A 23,046-nucleotide genomic window follows, 5' to 3' on the forward strand; every position below is an offset into this window, starting at 1 on the left:
ATCCAGGAGAGTCTGGACAGTGACCACCACTGAGTTGCTCGGAGCAGTGCTGGGATGTGGGGGGGGAGGGGCACACTGGCATGCTTCCTCCTTGTGCGTGAGGATAAGGCGTGAGGTCGGGGACAGCTCAGTCTCCTTCGCCACTGTCACTCCTTTTCTTTCTAATTTTGTAATTCAAGGGCCTTTCCTCATGGGAAGGAACATGTTTTGCTCAAAGCAAGCCATTCTGATGACTGTGCTTCCCAGGTGGTGGTGAAGGGGTGGAGTGCTCCACCCAGCTGAGTAAGACCCAGTCTGCTTTAAACAGGGGTGATACAGGCCTGGGCAGGTGGTGAGGCTTCAATGAAGCTAAGCTCTGAAGCCCTCGTCCCAGTTCCTGGGACACAGTCAGCACCACCAGGTATCCACCAGGGTTAGTTAATGCTCCTCTCCTGCATGGGGAGAACTTTTGATTTGATTTTGTTCTCCTTGGTGGAGAAAAAGTTGGGGAAGTCTTATTATATCTCCTTCTCCCAGGGATTTCTTAGCCAAGTGGTGGCCAGCCCCATGCCCCTTACCTCTGCCCACCGAGGGTGGGAATTGAATTTTTAACTTCCCCTCCCTCCCCAGAAGATGATGGCCATCTGCGGTGTCCATGCTGGCCAAACCAGCAAGCCCTGCAGGGAGGCTGGTCCAAGGAAGAAGAAGCCTGCCTGGCCCCATGACCTCTGCTCACTGAATTCTCTCCAACGCAGGATGCCTTGGATGGATGGACGTGTACAGTATATATATATTTTTTTAAGTGACCTGCCCCTCCCTTCTCAGCCCCAACATGCCCCAAGGCCTCAGGACTTTCTGCCTCTGCTATATAGATCCAGTGAGGCCCAGTCTGAGGCTCCTTCATGCCCCGGTCTCTGGCTGATGCTGAGGCTTTGTCCTCCTTTTGTCAGTTTTTTCCTGTTTTGTTTGTATGTTTTTTTTGGTAAGAACTCAGAAAATAAAAGACTTGAAGGAAAGGTGCAAGTTCCCAGTGCCTCTGGGCAAATGCTCTGCAATGGATTGTTTCTTGGAAGGGAGAGTCTGACTGACACTGGGAGATGAACAGACCTCATATGCTCAAGATTTATTCTTGATGGTGTATCAAGACTCTGGGGTACTGTGGTGAGTGACACCCTGTTTGCCAAAGGTGGAGACTCAGTGAAGGGCCCTGATGGGGTGGGGAAGGCTTCCTGGAGGAGGTGGCATCTAAGCTAAGGGGGAGCTTGGGCATGATCAGGCTAAGCTACAAATGTTCTGCTGTGATGAAGGCAAGAAGTGGAGGCATGCAAAAGATGTGTCAGGGTGACATCCACAGGAGTTTGTGATGGCGGTGATGGGGGTGGCCCACTTCCCTGGGCCCAGAGCAGTGTGAAGCACCTCTGGTCATGGCGGTCCAAGAAGGCTAGAAGGTCCAGAAGGCTAAAAGCCTTCTGCTGGAGACAGCGAGAGTCCATGCAGAAACAGCACTGAGCTTGGGCGTCTGGGAGAGTCAGGGTGACAGTCAACTGTACCCTTAACTGGGGGCCCCTGGGCAGGGACCCCCTCCCAGGTCACCTCTCTTCCCCTAAGTGTGTTGGCTAGAACAGAGGCTGCAGAGCATTGTCCTGTTGGGTTCCTTTTGACCCCTAGCAAGTCTTCAGACCTAGAAATGGGGAGATTTCAATAATTTTTTCATTTAGGGCTCCTCTTGGAAAGTCCAGAAATGTGACCACAGGGGCCTGTGTTCCTCCAGCAACAAGCGGCTGGGGCCACACAACGGCCACCCCTTAAGTAGGACATTGGCCCCCAGTTCCACAGCACCCACTCCGTGGTGGTCCCGACACAAGGGCCTGCGTTGTTGCCATCTGTCATTACACTTGTACTGTTCTTAGTATAGACATGAAAACGGGGACAGGAGAAGCTGGGCCCAGAAGAGCTGGTGCTTAAAGAATTATGGGCAAGAGCCTGTTTCTTCTTCTTGCAAGTAAAGTATTCCTTTGTATGAAACATGGAGAACTGGTCTGTGTCCAAACATTGCAGCACCCCAGCCCGGCATCTGTGTGTGGGCTCCCCAGGCTGTGACCTGCCTCGTCGACCACAGGATTCAACGTCTTCAGTTCACCCCCCTGGGGCAGACAGACCATGCCCAACAGAACAGCTGAGAGCCAGGAGTGTTCTACTCACTACCTTTTATTCTCACAGGAGCCATGGCCGGAGGGCTGATGACAAGCTTGGCTGTGCAGAGGGAACTGGGGGATGGCAGAAAGTGAGGGGAGGGGCTGCAGTTTGGGGAGGTTGGTTCTTCTTGGGTGTATGATGCTGGGGAGAGGGAAGGGGTGGCTCATGCCCCCAGTTAAAGGGCTGGAAAGCCGAGGCCTGGAGGGGAGGGGACAGCAGAGGTGTCCATCCTGGGACTTGGGACAGTGCCGTCCCTTCTCCCTGCACCTGCCAACCACTTCCGTGGGCCTCGATCTTGGAGTTCCGTGTCAGCCTGCTATGGTGTCAGCAATGGGGGTCACCCTCACTCATGGTCCATGTCCCTGGGCCGTGTGTATCTGCTAGTGGATGGGAGTTTGGGCAGCAAGTGTACCGCTGATCTATGCCGTTCTGATATGGTTGTTGTGTCCAAGATGATGGAGAGGCAGAGTCTCATAGAATGAGGTGCAGGGTGGGAAACGGCAAGGGGAAGGGTATGTAAGGGAAGGAGAGGGGCTGGGGCAGGGAGGGAAGCTGTGGTCTTGCAGGGCTGTCTGGGTGCTGGCATCTGCATCTGCTGAGCTCATGGGGCAACTGCAAGGAGGGAAGCAGCAGGTTAGTGCTGGAGTCACTTGTCCCTGCCCCCTCCCAGCATCCTGTGGCCTCAGAGCAGTCAAGGGCCCTTCACCCTCCACTGCCTCCTGCTTGGATATAAGAATTGACCGCCATGGCCCTGGAAATCCCCAGCCCTGGTCCTCATCTGTGAGAAGGAAACTGGAGAATGGCCTGGGGTCATCATCCACGAGCGAGTTGACCCCTCTGCGGATAAGCTGCTGGAGACCAGATGCCCTGCAAGCGTGCTTACCTGACTGAAATCCTGCTTATAGCCCCAGCCCGGATGACGGATACTCCATCTCCATTGGGTCTGCAAAGGAGCAGAGAGCCCACTTGTTAGTTGCAATCCAGCCTACTGCACCCACTGGCAAGGAGCCTGGGTGGGCTAGCTCTGCCCAACTTTGCCACAAGCCTGGTGCTTGGTAGAACAGATGTGAATGAAAGGACACTTGTTGGATGGCTGCAAGCGGCAATGAGATGTGACTGGGACACTGAATGAGCGAGGCCAAGGAGAGGGTGATGAAATCAGATGGGTGGATCTGGAGGACCCTGGATGCATGCGTGGATGGGTAGAGTGGAAGGGTTGGAGGACAAACGAATTAACTAGATGAGTGTAGACATAAGGAGAGAAATAATAGTACACAAATAAATAAGGAATGCACAGGTGGGTGGATGCATGGCTGAGTGGCTGCTCCCCGGAGTTGGCACCTTGCATATCCTAGCCCATGGTGTGCCAGTAGGGACGTCCTGCCCCTCAGGCTTTCTGATCCTTCCTGCTCCTGGCATAGTGGCCACTGCTTACCACTGCAGTTATGGCGCCCGCGGCTCCTGGTGTGGGGGACCTCGGTGCCGTTGGGGAAGACGCACCAGCAGTAGCCGATGCTCCCATAGCACTGGAGCGGCATATAGTTGCCGTTCTCGTCGCAGTTGGGCTTGAACACGCCCGGGTGGATGGCAGGGATGCGGCTGACCTCTTCCTGGCACTGGGTCAGTACTGAAGCGACAGGCATGGTGAACACGGTGAGTGAGCGAGCTCTGGGCTGGGGTCTCAGCAGAACCAGAGGTCCACGTACCACTGTTGTGTGCCTAATGCCTTCTGTCCAAGTGGCTGCACTTGCTCTACCCATTGCACAGATGGAAAAACTGAGGCCTGGACCAACAAGGTCCAGGATCAGAGAGGAAGTGAATGGCTGTGATGCTAATTCATCCCAGAACATGATGATTTCTTCTGACACTCAGTGCCTATTAGAGTTTAGAGTTGCACCAATGATTCTGATTTCTAGAGAAAAGCAGTAGATGCCTTGCTAAGTCTGAGCTCACATTACTGGGGGTATCCAAGTAGAAATGGGGGTTACCAGGTGATGAGGCTGTTATAGAGGGGATTTGAACATTAGGTGGGAGTTGATCAAGATAACATGCAAGGTGCCCTCTATGAATCCATTATGGAGAATCCTGGGGTTTAGGAAGGGTAGGCCCTTGATCTTCCACTTCTGAAACTGAAGCCCAGAGGGAAGAGACTTGCCCAAAGTCACATAGCCAATTAGCTCCAGGATGAGAACAGAGCACCCATAAAGGCTTTCGGGCTGAAAACCCTGGTACACATTGCCTATGAGATGGAAGAACCCCAAGGCCCTCTTATCTAGCAGCCATGGCTGTGTGACCTGGGAGAGGTCCCTTGGAAGGGTGGGAATCATGAGCCCAACCCTATCATGGGAGCCTGCAGGATGCAGCGCTGAGTGGGGAAGGTCATTGCTATGACTCCTGAGATGTTCTGGGTGGTTTTTGCTCATCCTTGTGCAGTTCCATCCTCCACAAGGGAGGTCACCTCCTGAAGGGACAGGATGGGGGCTGGGGGCAGCCAAGCCCAGAACAGACAGGAGAAACAGGAGTGAGAGCTGAGAGGCTGGGAGAGCCCTGTGCTTGGATCAGGGAGCACTCAAGGCCCTATCCCTGAGGGAGCTCCCAGAAGCCCCGCCTCCCCAAGATTCACATTCCCTTTACCTTTTGGTGGAACCTCAAAGGGCTTCTCCTCCAGCGGGTTCTTGCTCATTTCAAACAAGAGCCACTGATGCAGCCAGCTCTCAAAGAGCTAATGGGGATAAAGGCAGAGGGTCAGGCTTAGTAGCCCACTCCCACCCTACTGACTGTGCCCCTCGGGACAGAGACATGAAGAGCCAGTGGGGACCTGGTTCCCCCTTAGACACCCCACAGGGTTTGGTCAAGGTGGTTCCTCAAGTCCAAGCATTCGCCCATGGTGGGAGCTTCCTAAGTGCTGGGAAGCCGCCTCTAGCTTCCTAAGAACGGCTTCCTTGCTCCCGCCCCTCGTCCCAGGGCTGTTATAGACAGGGAGGCAGGGTACCAGTGCAGGGGAAGCTGCTGACCTTCCAGTCCAAGCCGTCCATGGTGTCTTTAAGGTGTTTCAGGTTTTCTGGCAGGCTCCCCTTCAGCTGCGGGTACACCTTCAGGGGGTCCGCCTTCTGCAGGGTAGAAAGGCAGGAAGGAAGGTTAAAAAGCTTCCAGGCAGGCAAGGTTTAATGTACAGCTCATGTTGCCCTGATCTTTGGCTCTGAGGTATGGAGTCCAGACCTCAGCACACTGGAGCTAATGGGGAAGAGGACGTGTTACAGCAATCCAGGGGACCAGCTACAACACCCCGGGGCTGGGAGTTGGGAGACCCAGGCCCAGTTCTACCAACGGCCCTCAGTCTTCTGATCCTTGCAGACTCTTACTCATCTTCCAGGTCTCACCTCCTTCAGAGGGAATCCTTGACTTCATCCCAACCCTCCCGCCCCAGCTAGGTCAGATCTTCGGCCTCTTTTTCTCTCAAAGCCCCATGCGCATCCCTCATCACCTGGTCACTTGTCTGTCTCCCATGCTAGCCTGCAATCTTCATGGACTAGGAACTGATCTGATTGCTCCCCACTGTGGCTCCAGAGCTTTGCATAGTGCCTGGTGCTAAGTAGACATGCAGTAAAAATTTGGAAAGGAATAAAACAGGCATCTTCAGCAAGTCACTTCCAGACTCTGGGCCTTAGTTTCTCTATCTCAAACCAAAAAAGTGGGGAGCAGTGGGGCCGAACTTCATAGAACGTCAAGGGCCACATTTGTGTTCCTTCACTAATCTGCTGTGAGCCAGGCCTGGTGCAGGTCTTGGAGCACAGCCCCAGCCAGGGGCCTGTGGGGATGGGGTGGGAGGTGAGGGCTGCCTGGCTGGGCTCCCTCACCAGGAGCAGGCGCATCACGTGGTCCTGGGTCATGTTGCCGTACTTGGTGGCGTTCTTCATGGGCTGTGGAAGGAAGGAAGGAAGGAGGAGTTCCCAGCACTGGCCCCTGGGGGTGGGGCCCAGAGCAGAGCCAGCAGCTGGAGTCTGGGTGAGAGTCTGGATTCCCAGATGTTCAACAAGTCCACCTCTACCACCTCCCACTGTGAGAGCTTGAGCAGGTTGTCTTCCTGCCTCAATATCCTGTTCTTCTACTCTGCATAAACTTTTCTGCCCAAGGCTTTGTGGACAGGAGATAGTTTTGTGAACAGAAACATCATCTATATATCAAGGGCTCTAAAAATAGGAGGGACTGTGAGACGCTCTGGGAAATGAGAAGCACTTTATAATTTGTGGAGGGCTGGGCCTTCCTCCCAGAGAGGGCCCCAAGAGGCTCTTTCCTCCTTCACCCCTGGAATTCCTGTTCCTCCCCCAAACAGCCAGGACCCCCTCTCCAGCTGCACTTTTCCTGGGCCAGCTGTCCTCCCCTGTCCCTTGGCACTTGCCCTCCATCCAAGCAGGGTAAGCTTCCCTCTCCTACTGCCCTGGGGTTGGCCTTACCTCCGGGCCTGCCATGGGCAGCGCCCGCATCAGCATGGGAGTGGCCATCCGCATCTGGCTCAAAGGCTTGGCAGCTGTGGGGGTAGAAGGTACAGCATGAGTGTGGCCCCAGGGAAGAGGGTACTCAGACCCGGGGACCGGGAGCGCAGACCCAGATGAGGGGCTGGGATTCCAGACCAGAGGGCAAGGCCAGGGGGCCCAGCTGGGGCAGGAATGAGGGTTCTCTGAGGTGAGGGGCAGAGGCGGGGCACGCACGCTTGGGAAGCTTCATGCGCAGGCTCTCCAGCTGCAGGTTCTGCGAGGTGACCGTCAGCCTGTCCAGCCGGCCCTGCTGCTGGTACAGGAAGTAGGCAGTGGTGGCCTGGCCAGCCAGGAGCAGAGCCACCAGGACGGAAAAGCCTGTGTACAGGGCTCCACGACTGCACTTGCTGTGGGGGAGAGGAGGGGGACATAGGTCAGAGGAGAGTCCACAGAGGTGGCTGCCCCGGGGACTGGCTGGGAATGGGGGAACGTGCCCCCCCCCAGTTCCAGCCCTTGCCCTCAGCGTCCCCTAACAAACACACGCTTTAAACACAAATAAGTGCCTATGAACTTACAGCTTGACGATATTCTCCCGACCCCCTACCTCCAGCCACTGCTGCCCCTAGAGCCCTCCCAGGTAGAAATCCTGGAGCTGCCCCTGTGTGGGGAAGAGCCAAGAGCAAGGGCCTTGTCTTCTCGAGGGAACCAGCAAGGACAGCTGAGGAAACCCCAGGAAGACCCTGCTGCCTAGTAATTCATGACATCACAAACATGGCTCATTCTCATTGCCTCTCTGCTCGCCAATCCTCTGTGATTTCTGGACCAAGGCCCAGTCCAGGGGATTATTACTCTGAAAACAGAATGTGAAAACCCTGTGTGGAGAAAAGGAGAAAACCAGACAGGAGAGGAAAACAAATCCTACTTTTTGGCCTTCCCAAGGAAGAGGGGCAGCCTGGCCTCTGAAGTGGTGAAAAGTCCACCCAAGCTTGGGTCTTCCTGAATTCAAGCTCTATAGCCTCGCCTCTTCAGCAACCCCACACCCAAGTTGAGTCCCAGCTGTGCCTCCCACCATCTATTCCCTGAACTCAGCTTCTCATAAGGTCTAAGAATCTAGAGAGTTGTAATAAAGATGAGACCCTGTAACCTGGATTGTAATCCTGGTTCTGTCATTCCCTTAGCTCAGGGAACCGGGGCAAGTCACTCAACCTCTCTTAGTAACTTGAGGTAAGAATATCTACTCAAAGGATTGTTATATAAAATGAGATCAGGATAAAGCTCTTGACTCCTGTACCTGGCGCCTAGTTAGCAGTCTGTAACACTGAGCATAATCTCAAGGGAGTTAATAATTAACTTTAGCATCTGGTTTCCTTCCTCTTTATGCATCTTGATGGCCTGTCTCCTGGTTCTGGATGAGTGCCAACTCTTGTCACTTCCTCCTTTCTAATGCCTCTTTCTTGAATAAACAATTGGCCAAAGTCAGGAGCCAACCAGAACTAGGAGGAATCATGGTACAAGTGTTGCCAGGCAGAAGTGTTCACAAAAGGGTCCAAAACAGGCCAGGACAGTTTTTAGAAGCAGTGATTGAACTGCGGGAAAACCAGACAAGGATTTGACAAGGGGGTACCCTTTCTGCTCACTGAGCCCACGCTGGCTCTGCAACTCACTGGGTGACCTGTGCTCAGAGGGGACCCATTTCCCCTCCATGCAAATTGTGCCTCTAGAAGGGGGTCAGATGGTAGACAAACTCAAATTTTAATATCAGACTAGTCCTGGGTTCAAATTCTGGTTCCAGTGTTCACTAGCTGCAATAACTTTGGTGACTCACTTGTTAATACGAGGCTCAATTTTCTCTTAAGTAAAAATGGGAATAATAAAAGTACCCAACTTAAAGAGTTAGTAAAAGAATTATGATTGAGTTTATCATCTAGTTATATGCCCACCACAAAACTTATCATACTAATATCTAACAGGGACTGAGGATTGGTAACAAATATACAGTGAATAGGAACTATTATCATAACCACTGTCATTATTATTGCTGCTGCTACTACTGAGACCCAGAGAGAAACTGTGATTTATACAAGTCATACACGACAGTTGCAGAACCTCGACCAGAATCCAGCCCTCACAAGAGCTGGCCCTCCTAGCCATGGGATTTCCCAGGGTTTTCACAGACCAGGCACTAATGGTCTATCTCGAGTTACATGTCCCACAGTATGCAGTTCCTCCTGACATCTCTGAGAGTCTCTCCCAAACCCCTTTCTGCCTGGCAACTGCTGACATCACAACAAGTCCCTGTAATATGCAAATTATCTGGGGGGGGGGGGCAGGGACATTGGAGTAGCTGTATTCTAACCATTCCCCATTTTTTTTTCAGGGAAACAGATGGATAAGGATCTGGGAAAGGGTCCTCTGGATGGCTGTGTTGGCCCCTTGCTGCAAGGGAGAGGGGTATGGGCAGGGCACCACACACAAACAACCCACAGCCCCTTCTAGAAATTTAGCCAGAGCCCCCACCTCACCCTTTTTTGACCCTCCTCTAATATCTTTCATTCCCTCCTGTGATAGCAAACATCTTCATCTACTCTACAGACACCTGCAACTATAATTCCCTTGATATAAACACATATACCAACTTAGGACAACTAGGAGGAAACTCGTCTATAATGAGCTGCTTCTGCCATTCTCTTTTAGAAAATCTGCTTCTCCATCTAGGATCCATAATATTTTCAAAATTTCTAATCTAGGACTCATGGCCCAGCTTCAACGGACTCTGGGAAGCTCCTGATACTGTGGGAAACTATAGGAAAAGAGTACAGAGCTCTCTGATTTTCAGAAGAGAAGTATGGGATGCAAAGAAAGTTAAACCCCTGCCCTAGAGGAACTCCCTCATTTTACAAGAGGGAGAACTGAAGCCAGACGGCCAGAGACTTGCCCCAGATCACCCAGTTAGTGTTGGAGTCAGAGCCTAAGTTCATGCCTCATCTGACTCCTGGTCTAGTGCTCCTTCTGTAGCGCCTGTGCACGTACGTCTGTGCAGTCCAAGATTTGCCTGCTCTCTCCTACTGCTCACACATACCTCTCCTGGGCTCCGGGGCGCTGGCTCAGCATGGGCAGCTGCTCATGATTGGAGATGAGGTCACGCTGGTCTTCCATGCTTCTGACCTCTGGTCTTCCTCACTCCTGCTGCTGCTGCTGCTGCCTGCGTATCTGGGATGCTGAGTCCCCTGCTCACCTCTTGAAGTTGGGGCTGAGGAGGAATCTGATTCGTCCACAGGAGACCACTCCGCCCACCTGGTAGAAGTGGAAGTGAAAGCCACAAAGCTGGAAATACCCCCACTTCAGCAAGTTGCCTTTAACGGGACAGGATGAGTAGGGGGAGCCCCCCCTGAGGCAGGTGAAAAGGCCAGCATGTTTTCATTGGCTGCCCAGGGCCCTCATCACTTGTTTCTGGGCAGACCTGTGGATTCATAAGGCTCTTTGGAGGTTTCAAGAAACAGGCAAATGTTCACTCCCTAGACAGGAAATCACTTTGAAGTAAAAAAAAAGACGAAAATTCTTTTTGTCTCCCCTTTCACCTGTAGATGAGTCGGTACATAAAGGGGCTGCCCCCCTTTTGTGAACTTAGACAAATTCCTTTCCTTCTCTCAGGGCCTCAGTTATGTCATCTCAGAGCCAGGAGAGGAAAGTTGGATTCAGTATTCTCTCTGCTCTCTGCTAATGAAAGCATTTTATGAACCTGAGTCCCTGGTTCTAAGGCTCTGGTACTATTTGCCAGCACTTACCCAGCCTTCCTTTGAGCTGGCACTGTGCTAATAATTTTGGATGCTTTGTTTCATTTAATCTTTACAGTGACCTTTTGAGGGCTGTTTTATTTTATTATCTCCATTTACAGATAGAGACACTGAGGTTTTGAGAGGCTACATGTTTGCCCAGAATCATGCATCCATCTCTTGATTTTAAACATTCCACGCTTCTGCTTCCTAATGCTCAGATTATGTCATTCAAATTCATGACAGTAGAGGCCTCTACAGGGAGGGAAGGTCTGGGAGGGTCTGGGAAAGGGTACCCAGGGGAGGTTTAACTGTTGGCATGGTTTTATTTCTCACTATCTGTGGCTTGTAAACCATATTTGTTTTATAAATCTTTATGTCTTTTGTGTGTATGTTTAAATTTTCAGCAAATTTAAGGTCAATAAGCATATGAAAAGATGCTCCACATCATTAGTCATTAGGGAAATGCAGATTGAGGCCACAGTGAGGTACCACTTCACATCCACTACAATGACTGTAATCAAAAAGACAAATAATTACAAGTGTTGACAAGGATGTGAAGGAATTGGAACTCAGATATTGCTGGCAGGAATGTACTATGGTGCAGCTACTTTGGAAAACAATTTGGCAATTTCTTAAGAAGTTAAATACGGAGTTACATATGATCCAGTAATTCCACTCCTGGATATCTACACAAGAGAGATTAAAGCATGTATTCACAGAAAAACTTATACACAAATGGTCAGAGCACCATTATTCATAATAGCCCCAAAGTAAAAACAACCCAAATATTCATCAACTGATGAGTAAACAAAATGTGGTATATCCATACAATGGAACATTATTTAGCCATAAAGAAGAATTAATGTCTCAATACAAGTCTTATTTTTTTTTAAAAAGGAATGAAGTACTGATTCATGCCACAAAATTAATTTTGAAAGCATCATGCTAAGTGAATTTGACCAAACGTCTGAAGAGACAGTTTGACAAAATTTATTTTAGAAAATTCTGTTCTAAATCATCAAAGAGAAGTATTGATATGTAAATAAAATTTGCTTATCTATTTCAAGTGAAACTGAGATTAGACGCTAAGTGTTTAAATTTGGATTGTATACACTTTAATAATGCCATTAAATTATCATGATATATATTTTAAAAAATCATGATAAATGAAATAAGCCAGACACAAAAGGCCACATATTGTACTATTCCATTTATATGAAGTGTCTAGACTAGGCAAGCCACAGAAACAGAAGGTAGATCAACAGTTGCCAAGGGTAAGGGGATGGGGAATGATTGCTGATGGGTATGGGATATCCTTTCAGGGTGATGAAAATATCCTGGAATTAGACAGTGGTGATGGTTGCACAACTGTGGATATATAGGAAAACCACTTATCTGTACCATTTTAAAAGCCTGCATATTATGGCATGTGAAATTGATAGTTCAATTTAAAAAAAGATTTCTTGGTAATGATGGCTAGAACACATATTTGCTTCCTCTTTCACTTGGTTTCTGTCACTAAAATGACAAAAAGTTTCTTTCTTTTTTTTTCTTTTTCTTTTTTTTTTTAGTGTAGATCTGTAAGGACAGAGAAAAAAGGAGAAAGAGGCAGAATTTTAGAAGCTGGAAAGCAAACGGATTAGGAGTAGTCATTAACAGACCCAGGAAAGCTTAATTCTAAACCTGCAGCTAGAAAAGCTGAGAAGCCGCCAGTTTCTGTGGTAGAACAGGCTCAAGAATCGAGTACTAGACACACTGGGTAGAACAGTTGGATACCCATGTCCTGTCCCTCCCCAACTGCTCCTCCCTCCTAAAAGAGGGCTGGAAGCTCATCCCAGGCACAGTGCAGGGCCCAGCTCTGAAGATGAGTTCCAGCCTTCTCCCCGCCCCAGTTTCCAGAATGCCAGAAGCCAGACCTTCTTTCTCTGGGCAATAAATGAGAGAATCCTTCTCTGGAGAGCATGACCATCCCACAAGGAATGACCTAAAGATTCTGATACTGGGGTTCAATGATGAAACAACCCAGCCAAATAACCCTACAGCAAAGACCTCAGCCAATAAGCCATTCACATCGGTCACAGCTTCCACTTGATTTTTTAGACAATCAAGGCTCTTGGGACATCTGAAGAAAACCTCTAACACAAAAGAGAGTGAACAAAACAAATAACCAAATCTCAAGAAGGAACCATGGAGGAAACAAATATTAACAGTTTTAGAGAGATAAAAGAGATACTGCACCCATCAAACAAGAATAGGATGCTATAAAGATAAACATACTGTTACAGCAATGATGACAACAACAAAAATACCTTAAAGATTAAAAGTACAAGGGTAGATGTTAAACAATCAGTAGGTAAAAGATAGTTTTTTAATCTCCCAGAAAGTAGACCACTAAGATAAAAAGAAATTGAGAGGAAAAGTAAGAGAATTAAAGACCAATCCAGGATGCCCAATAGCCAAATATCAGTGTTTCAGAAATAGGGAACAGAGAAAACAAAGGTGAAAAAAAAAATCAGTGAAAAAATTCAGTACAATGTCCAGAACTCAAAGACATAAATTCCCAAATTGAAAGGACCTAGTGAATACCAACAGAGAAGGCAATGGCACCCCACTCCAGTACTCTTGCCTGAAAAATCCCATGGACGGAGGAGCCTGGTAGGCTGCATGCAGTCCATGGGGTCGCTAGGAGTCAGACACGACTGAGCGACTTCATTTTCACTTTTCACTTTCATGCATTGGAGAAGGAAATGGCAACCCACTCCAGTGTTCTTGCCTGGAGAATCCCAGGGACGGGGGAGCCTGGTGAGCTGCCGTCTATGGGATCACACAGGGTCAGACACGACTGAAGTGACTTAGCAGCAGCAGTGAATACCAAAATATGAAGATAATTTCACACCAAGGTACATCAAGTGAAGTTATAGAAAAATAAAGACAAAGAGAATATTTCATAGAAAGAAACAAGACAGATACAAAGGACCAGGAATCAGAATGACTTTGGACTTCTTAAGAGCAACCCTGGAAACCAGAAGATAATGGAGCAATGCCTTCAAAATTCTATGAGAAAATTATTTCCATCCTAGAATATTTACTGAGCCAAATTATTAAGTAGGTATGAAGATATCATAAAAATATTTTCAGACATTCATTATCTCAAAAATTTTTCTTCCTCAGAAAGCTTCATGAACGTATGCTCTACCAAAATGAAGGTCTTCACTAAAAATAAAGGAAGACTTGGACTATAGGAAGCTGAAATTCAACTCACGAAAGGGAATGGGCATCCCCAGAACGATGGCACAGAGAAATCCCAAGAGAAAAGCAATAGATTCATATTGGATGAGGTCCACAGACTCTAAAAGACATTTCTTCAATAAGATAAAATTGATAGACAGCTGATCTGAATATACTGAGAGGTGATTTAGATCATTTTTTGGAGAGTATGAGGTTGAATTATGATAAATTTCACAGAAAATTAAGCAAATGAAAAAAAAAAAAAAACCAAGACAACTACTTGTTGTTGTTGTTTAGTTGCTAAGTTGTATCAAGACAATTATTAATTTTGGGGAAAACAAAAGTCATATAGGAAATGAAGAGTCATCACACCATACTACACAGCACAGCTATAAATGGCATTTACTGTCATATATGGCAAACTTTGAATACAGATCTAACTAAATATACAGTAGAGGCATTTGGGGAGGATGAGAGGATAGGAAAAGTGACTTAGAAGAGAAGAAAAGAGGACTAAATCTTGGTTTTGTGTCCACAATGAAAAGCCAACCAAATCATGTTTAAAACTGAAACAATCTGGAAGTAATAGTACCAGAAGTTATTGAGAGACATAGAGGTTAATACCAAAAAAACCAGCTAAAAACATTTTAAAGTGGTGGGAAAAGGAAGGTAAGGAACTTCTGTTTTTCTCAGCCAGCCTTTTAGAAGGATTTGATTATTTAAATATGTGAATTTATAACTTTGATACGAAGTAAAACTCCATTTAACATCAAAGTCAGCTGATTCTGAGCTGACTGTGATAACAAAATGGCAGTCTAAAAGAAAGCCTTTTCCTTGTGAAGCAGCTTTCGGTCAGAGTTTAGGATGACCCCAAAGGTCATCCTGTCCTTGCCCACAAGGGACTGGAGATGATTCCAGCTAGAAGAGTGGACAGGATGATGGTTCTCTTCTTTTCTTCTAGTAGGGTAAGAGGTCTCAGGTGTCATTCAGGCCCCACTGATCCTCTTGATGGAGATGGAGACAGAATGACAGGAAGCAGGAAGGCTTGGTGTCTGCCACACCCTGAGAGGGGCCCAGGGTTAAGGCAGGATTCAGCTCCCCCACTGTTCATATGAGGAAAGTCTGATTCAGAAAGGGTAAAGGAACAGGCCCAAGGTCACACAGAGCTGGATCTGGCCTAAACAAAACAGCTCTGAGGCCAGCTTCTTGGAATAACATCCCAGTGCCAAAATGGTGGATCCCAGGGCTGAGGAAGGGAAGCACAGGTGAGTTGGCGACATCTTTTTTTTTCCCCAGAAAGCAAAGAAGTGCTCAAGCACCACTGGTGTTTGTCAGAAGGACCCTGGAGCCAACTTGAAGGAGCACTTGCCAGCCAAATATGAGACAATTCCAGCATCAGTAAGAATAATTTACCCTGCTTCTTCAAAAGGAACCATATAGTTCAATCCCAGTTGATAAGGAGTTTATCTTTCTTTTCTTTCTTTCTTTTTTCTCTTTACAGAAGAACACAAGCTAACTAATGTAAAGGAGAAGACAGAATTAGAAAGTCACCTGTTTGTAATCCCCAGTGTAATAGTTAACTCAACCACCAATGGATGCCAAAATCATGAGACAAAGGGTTGGGGGACACAGGATATCCACCTGCCATGGTATCTCTCCAGAGTCCTTGCTGGTTGTTTATAAGAAAAGCCGCCCTACAGTGGTGCAGTCCTGCGGTTGCCACCACATGATCAGACTTTTAGCATCACCGATCGCAAAGCAGTGTGACATTTTGTGTTTCCTAAAGAGTAAGATACTCTGCATCAGCTGGGAAGTATCTTGGCTAAAAAAAAATCATCAAACTGAATCTGCCATTAGACCTAAATTCTAATTTACCAGACACAGAAGAACAAATGAAATAAAACTATGAGGAAACAAATTCAGAGACAGTCTCCAAAGGATAATGGTGTCCAGGGAAGATTCAATGTCATGAAAAAAGATGCGTGTTGTGAGTGTGGAGAGGATTCTGTATTTTAAAAGATTAAAAATACATAATAACCAAATGCAATTTGTACATTCTGTCAAGATTTTGGTTGAGAAAAAAAGCTGTAAGAGATATTTTTGTGAAGTTGGGGAAATTTGAATATAGACTGAATTTTAGCTGATACTTGGGGATTATTATTGCTTTTCTTAGGTGCAATAATGGAATTTTAGTCTGCTAGAAAAATATATTTTTAGAGGCTGAAGGCTGAATGAAGTACTTGGAGGTGACATGAAATGCGGTTTACAAGTTATTTTCAAAATAGCTCAGGAAAAAAGATAATAGATAAAATTAACAATAGGTGAATCTAAGTGCAATGTATAAACATCTCTGTATGTTTGAAATTTTGAATAATAAATGGTTGGGAAAAAATTAAAGGCAATTTTGTACAAATTCAATCTCCTCCTATATAAAAACTGTGCTAGCTGCTCAGAAGACACTATATTTCCACCACTGTTCCCTTGACACATTATTACACTGACAGTGGGCTCTTCCACAGCATAAGTAAAAAATGTATGTTGTAGTCCTCCTTGAAATTTCTCAGAAATTATCAAAAGTTTTGTATTGATAAGAAAAAAATTCCAAGGATTTCCTTGGTGGTTCAGTGGTTGGGACTCTGCTTCCAGTGCAGGGGGCCCCAATTCGATCCCTGTCAGGAAATTAAATCCCATATGCCACAGCTAAAGATCCCTCAGGTTGCAAGTAAGACTAGTCTCAGTCAAATAAATATTTTTATAAAAAATTCCAGGTCCACTACTACAGGATGTATGATTTTGAGCAAATGGCTTAACTCCTCTGTGCCTCAGTTTCCTTATCTGTAAAATGGGCATACTTACAGAACTTAAATCGTTGGCTTGTTGGGATAATTGAATGAATTAATATACATATGCCTGATGTGGAGATTAAGTGTGCAATAAGCATTAGGTAGTTCAGTGATAAATTTTTTTCTGCAAACTTTTAAAAAATAATTTTATTTATTTTTGGTTGCAGTAGGTCTTCATTGCTGTGTGGACTTTTCTCTAATTGCAGTGAGTGGGAGTAACGTGGTACATTGTGGTAACTTCTCTTGTTGCAGAGTGCTGGCATTAGGGCTTCGGCAGTTGCAGCACATGGGCTCACAGCTGTAGTTCCCGGGCTCTTGAGCACAAAATCAGTAGTTGTGGTACATGAGCTTAGCTGCTTCACAGCATGTGGGATAACCCCATGTCTCCTGCATTGGCAGGTGGATTATTTACCCCTGAACCATCAGAGAAGCCCCTCTGCAAACTTGGCTGAATCTGAATCTGGGACTGTGCCCAGAGATCTGGAGCTGTACAAGAGAGCCAGAGGGGCCCTTATCCCCACCACTGGATCATCCTGGGAGTCTCCTCCTATGGTGTCCCTGTTGAGCTGGTCTAGGTTGAGATGCCTGTTCTCCCTCGGTCTGGGCACTCCAGGCCCCAGAGGTGTGAGTTCCTGCCAGTTCACTTGGGTGAGCCAGGAGGTAGAATCCCCCTGACCTCTAACCATCTTGTGTTCCTTCTTGGTCCCCAAGTCCTGGGAGAGGAAAGAGCCACCCCAGGTGGTAGGCACTGTATGCCCAGCCCCATCCACCACCCCACATGGCCTGGTCATCCTTTCTGTGTGGGGGCCCCTTGGATCCTAGCACATCTTGGCCATGAACAAGAGGCCGGAAAAGGTCCTCTCTATGGGGAAGGAGCAGGCCCATGCTACAGCCCTGAACCTGTCACGCCTGGCCTGGGCAAGCCCCTTACTTCACTCCTCTTACTTGCTCATTTACACATTCAACAATTATTTATTGCCCACCTACTCCGAGCCAAGCCCTTGGGCTATGTCAATGAATGAAGCAGACAGTATCTATGCCCTTACGGAGTTTGCATTCTAGTTGGAAACAAACGAGTAAACTTGTTTGTTAAAGAGTGGTGGCAGAGATGGGGAAACAAAAGGTAGTATTACTACACTGCAGGATGGGGGCAAGTGGTGGTACTTTATAGGGTGTTGTGCTGGGCCTCACTGACAGGGAGAGGTTTGGGCACAGGCTTGAAGATGAGGTGGTTAACCTAGGTCATGTCTGAGGGCAGGATTCCCTGGACAGAAGGAAGGGCCAGAACGAAGATCCCAGCGTGGGGATGCACCTGGCTGAGGAACAGCAAGGAGGCCAGAGTGGTTGGAGGGGAGCCACTGAGGCGGGGCGTGACAGGACAGGAAGTAAGCAAGGTCTTGGGCCAGATCTTGTGGCTATGGTCACACCTTGGCTTTTACTCTGAGTAAAATCAAGAGCTATGGGAAGGCTTTGGGACTTACCTGGTGGTCTGGTGGTTAAGACTATGCTTCCACTGAAGGGAGCGTGGGTTTGATCCCTGGCTGAGGAACTAAGATCCTGCCTGACAAACAAAAAGCACCATGGGAAGGCTTTGAGCAAAAAGTGTCATTATCTAAATTGCGGTTTAAAAGGGCGGTTCAGGCTGTGTTGAAAGTTAGTACAACAGGGGTAGATGATCCCCACTACCTCATGGGACTGCTGTGAAGATCCAAGGAGAAGGAGAGTGAGGAAACATTTTGTAACAAACAGCCTTGAATCCACCTGCAATGTCAGAGGGTTTGATCCCTGGGTTGGGAAGATTCCCTGAGGAAGGGAATGGCTAGCCACTCCAGTATTCTGGCCTGGAGAATTCCATGGACTGTATAGTCCATGGGGTCGCAAAGAGTCAGACACGATTGAGCCACTTTAACTTCAGTTCACTTCACAGTGTTTCTGGGAGAAAGAGACTAGTTGCTCTGCTCCTTCCAATCGTATTGAAGGGACAATTGGGTGAGTAGAGGATTTGATTTGCCCTAGGTCAGATGTCCTACAACCAATTTAGGATCTGGGACTCCCCATCTCTTTCCCCAGCTGCTGTCTGGCAGGTAGGTTAATAGTATGGCCCTTGGACATGTGATCTCAGGTAGTACAGCTGAGTAAGACTGATCAAGCCCTCTCCTAGCATTCATTCATCCAGCAAACATGTATCAAGCACGACTTCTGCGCCAGTCACCAGGACACAGGGGCATATGGAGACGCCTGAGTCTCAGTCAGAGACCGGGCTACAGTGGCCGAGGCTGGGATTAGGGGTCAGGTCACAGCTAAGACTGGAGGCAGGGAGATCAGTCAGGAGGCTGCGGTGAAAAGTCAAGCTGGAGAGGCAGGCCTGTTGGGGGCCATGGCTGGGAGCATTGCAGGAAAGGTGACAAAGAATAAAAATGTCAGGAGGAAAATCCACAGGACTCAGACCAAACTGAATATGGATAGAGGGGTGAGACCAAGATGTTGCTGAGCTTTTTGGCTTGGGTGACGGAGATGATGTCTTTTCCAGAAACAAGAAGTCCTTGGCACATTTGAGGAACAGAAAGAAGTGCAGTGCGTCTGAGCCTAGTGAGTGAGGGGGAGGGTGGTTTCGGATGCTGTTGAAGGGACAGGCTGGGCTGCAGCTTAGGTATTATTCCAAGAAAATGGGAAGCTGGTGGGGAGTGTCAAGCAGGGATGGGCTGGGGCTGGTTTATGTTTTTTAATGATGTGTGGCATACAGATTTCCCAGGGGCAGGAGTGGGAGTCTGGAGATCAGTTAGGGGTAAAATCGTTTAAGTGAGAGATGATGTGGAGACAAGGAGAAGCAGATGGGTTCGATAGCTGTTTTGAAAAGTAGAAATGTCAGGACTTGCTGTGGGAGTGAAGTCAAAGATGGTGTCCGGGTTTAGAGCTATACAATGGATGGTGGCATTGCCTGGGATGGAGGAGATGGGAGAACACATTCTGGGATAGGAAGACCCTAGATTTTTGCTGTGGCTATAGTCTGTTTGACACCCATGTGGAGACATCATCGATGATTGACGGTACCAGACTGAAACTTGAAGAGTGAGTACACATGTTTGTAAATGATCAGCTTGCAAACAGTTTTATACCAGGGGATGGGGGTTGAGCTCTGGAGACCCTTGTTGTGTGGAGATCGGATGAGGAGCAGCTCTGAGCAGTGCAGAGGAGTGGTCAGGGAGCAGAAGGAAAATAGAGAGAGGGTGTGATCACAGATCCCAACAGAGGAGTGAAGGAGTGTCAGCTGTGTCCAACACCGCTGAGGGAAAGGCCCACTGGACGGGGCCACACGGAAGTCATGGGAGATCTTGACAAAAGCAGGTCTGAGAATTGGGTTGGGAGGTGACTGGGAGTGAAGAAGTGAAACCAGCACGGGAGGTGGAGCAGAGAGGAGAGGGTAGCCTCTGGAAGAGGACGCAGGGCATGGTGTCTGAACCTGCTGTCCAGAAGGGAACGCCTCAGGAGGGCGGGGGGAGGGACTGATGCTGCTGCAGGGCCGGGGTTCTGCTGGGCTCCCGCACTGCGAGGCCCTGGTGCTTCCAGAGGGCCACCCCGCACAGCAGGGTCACTCGGCTGACCAGCCTCCTCCCCAGGCAGGAGTGGTCCTGGAGTGTTTCTCCTCCTAGGCACCAACTCCCTGCTGCCTCTCTTTTCCTGCTCTCCTCTCAGACCTGTCTCCTCAGCCTGGCAGCTCATTTTGCCAATGCTGCCACCATCAGTCCAGTCCGCTTGGTTTGAGGGGAAAGTGAAGCTTTCTGAATTACAGCAAGGCCTTGGCTCCTTACTTTCCTGCCTTGGCTGAGCTCGTCTCATCTCTGAGTATAAACTATTCTGTGTGTTTCCTCATTTTATTGTCACAATAGCCCTGTGAGTCTCAGGAAGATTAGATGAGATGTACAAATACTATCTAAGCGACAGCAAGTGGGAAACCCAAGATCTGAACCCAGGTTTAAGCGGTCCACAGAGCCCATTCTCTTAGCTACTCTGCCATGCTGCTTCCCACAGACCCCTTACTCGCTGTGACCAATCTTAGTGAAGGTCGTATCTCCTATATCCCCTGTTCCCAAGGCGATGGATTAGAAAGACAGGATTCCTTCCCAATCTTTGTGGGTAATTGTACAACCTCCGTTACTCTCCAGACAAGCTTCACTATCAGTTCAGTAGTTCTGTCCTACTCAGGAGTGATCCTTGTCTTGAGCATTTCCTCACATCTCTGGTGGTCTGCTGAAATGCCTCCAGAGACAGTGAGCTCAGTACCTCCATGAGCAGCCCATTCTAGGCAGTAGGATAGTGTGGCAATGCAGAGTGTCAACACTAGTTGACTGAATCTCAACTGTGCTTCTTACAAGCATCCTGTGCCTCAGTTTCTTCACGTGTAAAATGGTAAAACAGTAGTACCTACCTCCTAGTATGATAATGAGGGTTAAATAAGATGCTACATTTAAGCTTCTTAGTGAGTGCTTAATAAATTTAGCTACTGACATTGTACTTATTGTTATTTTTCCTGAGGCAGAGTTACAACTGGCTCCCTATAACTTCCACACTTTGGGCCTAGCCCTGTCCCTTGAAAGTCTACCCTCTCCCACGCTCCCTGCAGGTCATTCCTATGGTCCTGCATTTCTCAGTTTTCACTTGCTCCTGACACCAGATTTCTTTTTTTTGGCAAGCTCAGTTATTCATTACACTGACATGATCTTCCTAAGATCATGATTTCCTCTTGACAGAGTCACTGGCTGTTAGCTGGGCAAGCTCAACGTTGCCAAACACATAACTCAGGGTGGGAGAAGGGTAGCTTCAAGGCCTCTCATCTATTGCCCTCACAGGCCTTGTTGGCTCCCGGGCTTTTACATTCCCTGGATTTGGTATCCCAGTCAGTGGGTCCCATTGACTGCATGTCCTAAACATCTCCTACCAGGACAGGATTATGTCAAGATGAAGAGCCACACTCTGGCACCAGACAGCCAAGTTTAAATCCAGACTCTTCTGCTTACCTACTCTGTGATCTTGGCCAAAAAGCCTCCCTGAACCTCAGTTTCATTATCTACAAAATTAGACTGATAATAATCTTACCTATTTCATAGGGTGTTATGAGGACTGAGCAATGTATATAAGACAGTATAGTGTATACCTCAATAAATATTTGTCATTAATATCCTAGGACTATGCTGTCTACCAGGGCAGCCACTAGCCACATGTGGCAGGTGAAGCCTTGAAACGTGGCTAGTCTGAATTGAGACGTGTGCTATTAAGTATAAAATACACACTGGATTTCAAGGTATAGTTCAGGAAGAAAACATAAACTATCTTGGTAATAACTTTCCATACTGATTATACATTGAAATGATATAATCACTGGATATATTGGGTTAAGTAAAATATATTATAATTAATGTCGCTTTTTATATTTATTAACATAGCTACTAGGAAATTTGAACTTATGTGGCTCAGTTTTGTGGCTTGCATATTTCTTCTGGACAGTGATAGTATAGTGGGGGTTTGCAGCGGTGGAGGGGGTTTGTTGGTGATGGAATTCTGGTTTGGGGGTATTTCTCAGTGTGGGAGAAGAGGAACAGTATATTTGGTTTGGGGGCATTTGACTTCCAGTGGCTGCACCTGTCTCTTATAGGTGGTATTTGAGCTGCAAGGGTTCTTTGGATATTATAGAGATCTAATCTTCTATCTGTGAAGATGGGGAAACTGAAGACCATGAGAAATGGGATACATCCAGGGCCACAGAAGTTACTCGTGGCAGAACCAGACCTCCCCATCCTGTCTGTATGATGCTGCCACCTGGGGGCCACCAGCACACGATGGCTGTGAACCCTTCAGGACCAGCCCTCTGCTGCCTTCTACTTCCAATCTTACGCAAGGACAGGGAGGGTCCTCCTCCTCCTGCTCCTCAACCAGACTGTACTGATTGGGGCCTACCAAGGGTGTGATGGCACAGTGACTGAGGAGGGCACACTCTGGTTTCAGACAAGCATAGGTTTGAATCTCTGCTCTGACCCTTTCCAGCTATGTGCCCCTGGACAACTCAATTTCTCTGACACTCAGGTTCTCTGTAGGTAAAATGTGGATAACGGTACTTGCCTTAAATCTGTTTGAACGCGATATCTGCAAAATGAGTCAACAAACACATAGAAAACACCACAACTTAACGCACTACTCCTGGTGCTGGGATACAGCAGTGACCTAAACAGACAAGTCCAGTGGTTCTCCAGGTGTGGTCTCCAGACAACAGCACTGCTTGGGAACTTGTTAGAGACACACGTCCTCAGGCCTCCAGCCCAGATCTACTGAATGTGATGCACACTTGAGGTTAAGAACCATGTGACTCAAGAGGCACAGACTCCACACTAGGGGTAATGCTATGAATGTGGCAGGTAAACAGCTTGAGAATGAGGCTAGAGGTGGGGGGGCGGGGAGAAACATTAACTGATCTGTGATGATCAAGGAAGGACTGTTTGATAAGGTGACAAGATCCGGCAAAGATCTAGACATTATTTAAGACATTTTCTTATAAGT

At 47.7% G+C, this 23,046-nt stretch overlaps 2 protein-coding genes across 9 annotated transcripts in view; one reads left to right on the plus strand and one right to left on the minus strand.

The window, feature by feature from the left end:
* TCOF1 (treacle ribosome biogenesis factor 1) overlaps positions 1–2,032 on the plus strand; it is a 39,121-nt gene extending 37,089 nt beyond the window's left edge. For 6 of the 7 annotated variants that reach the window (XM_065918903.1, XM_065918906.1, XM_065918908.1 and 3 more), the window contains one exon: positions 610–2,032. The gene's annotated coding sequence lies outside the window, so the exon portion shown is untranslated. The remainder of the gene's footprint in view (positions 1–609) is intronic. The other variant, XM_065918904.1, reaches the window with a different exon arrangement.
* Positions 2,033–2,169: 137 nt separating this feature from the next.
* CD74 (CD74 molecule) lies at positions 2,170–9,974 on the minus strand. 2 transcript variants are annotated; one of them, XM_065918914.1, is made up of 9 exons: positions 9,730–9,974; positions 6,885–7,057; positions 6,630–6,703; positions 6,033–6,095; positions 5,190–5,285; positions 4,810–4,897; positions 3,611–3,802; positions 3,059–3,118; positions 2,170–2,787 (listed from the first exon to the last, which is right to left on the minus strand). In XM_065918914.1, exons 1-8 carry the CDS (start codon positions 9,804–9,806, stop codon positions 3,075–3,077), a joined length of 807 nt encoding a protein of 268 aa, XP_065774986.1. In that variant the 5' UTR covers positions 9,807–9,974; the 3' UTR covers positions 2,170–2,787; positions 3,059–3,074. The 2 variants fall into 2 exon arrangements, with proteins under 2 accessions (XP_065774986.1, XP_065774987.1); XM_065918915.1 differs by lacking the exon at positions 3,611–3,802 and having other exon boundaries at positions 9,730–9,963.
* Between the last annotated feature and the right edge of the window lie 13,072 nt (positions 9,975–23,046).

The sequence above is a fragment of the Muntiacus reevesi genome, chromosome 1 (assembly GCF_963930625.1).
Source record: "Muntiacus reevesi chromosome 1, mMunRee1.1, whole genome shotgun sequence".
Lineage (NCBI taxonomy): Eukaryota > Metazoa > Chordata > Mammalia > Artiodactyla > Cervidae > Muntiacus > Muntiacus reevesi.

What these genes read in the sequence shown, in the direction of transcription:
- CD74 (XM_065918914.1), bottom strand. Translation starts at nt 9,806, where the DNA reads ATGGAAGACCAGCGTGACCTCATCTCCAATCATGAGCAGCTGCCCATG. An exon ending in GCGCATGAAGCTTCCCAAGC is followed by an intron (nt 6,704 to 6,884) that starts GTGCGTGCCCCG and finishes CTACCCCCACAG; the next exon opens with CTGCCAAGCCTTTGAGCCAG. An exon ending in ACGTGATGCGCCTGCTCCTG is followed by an intron (nt 5,286 to 6,032) that starts GTGAGGGAGCCC and finishes TCTACCCTGCAG; the next exon opens with AAGGCGGACCCCCTGAAGGT.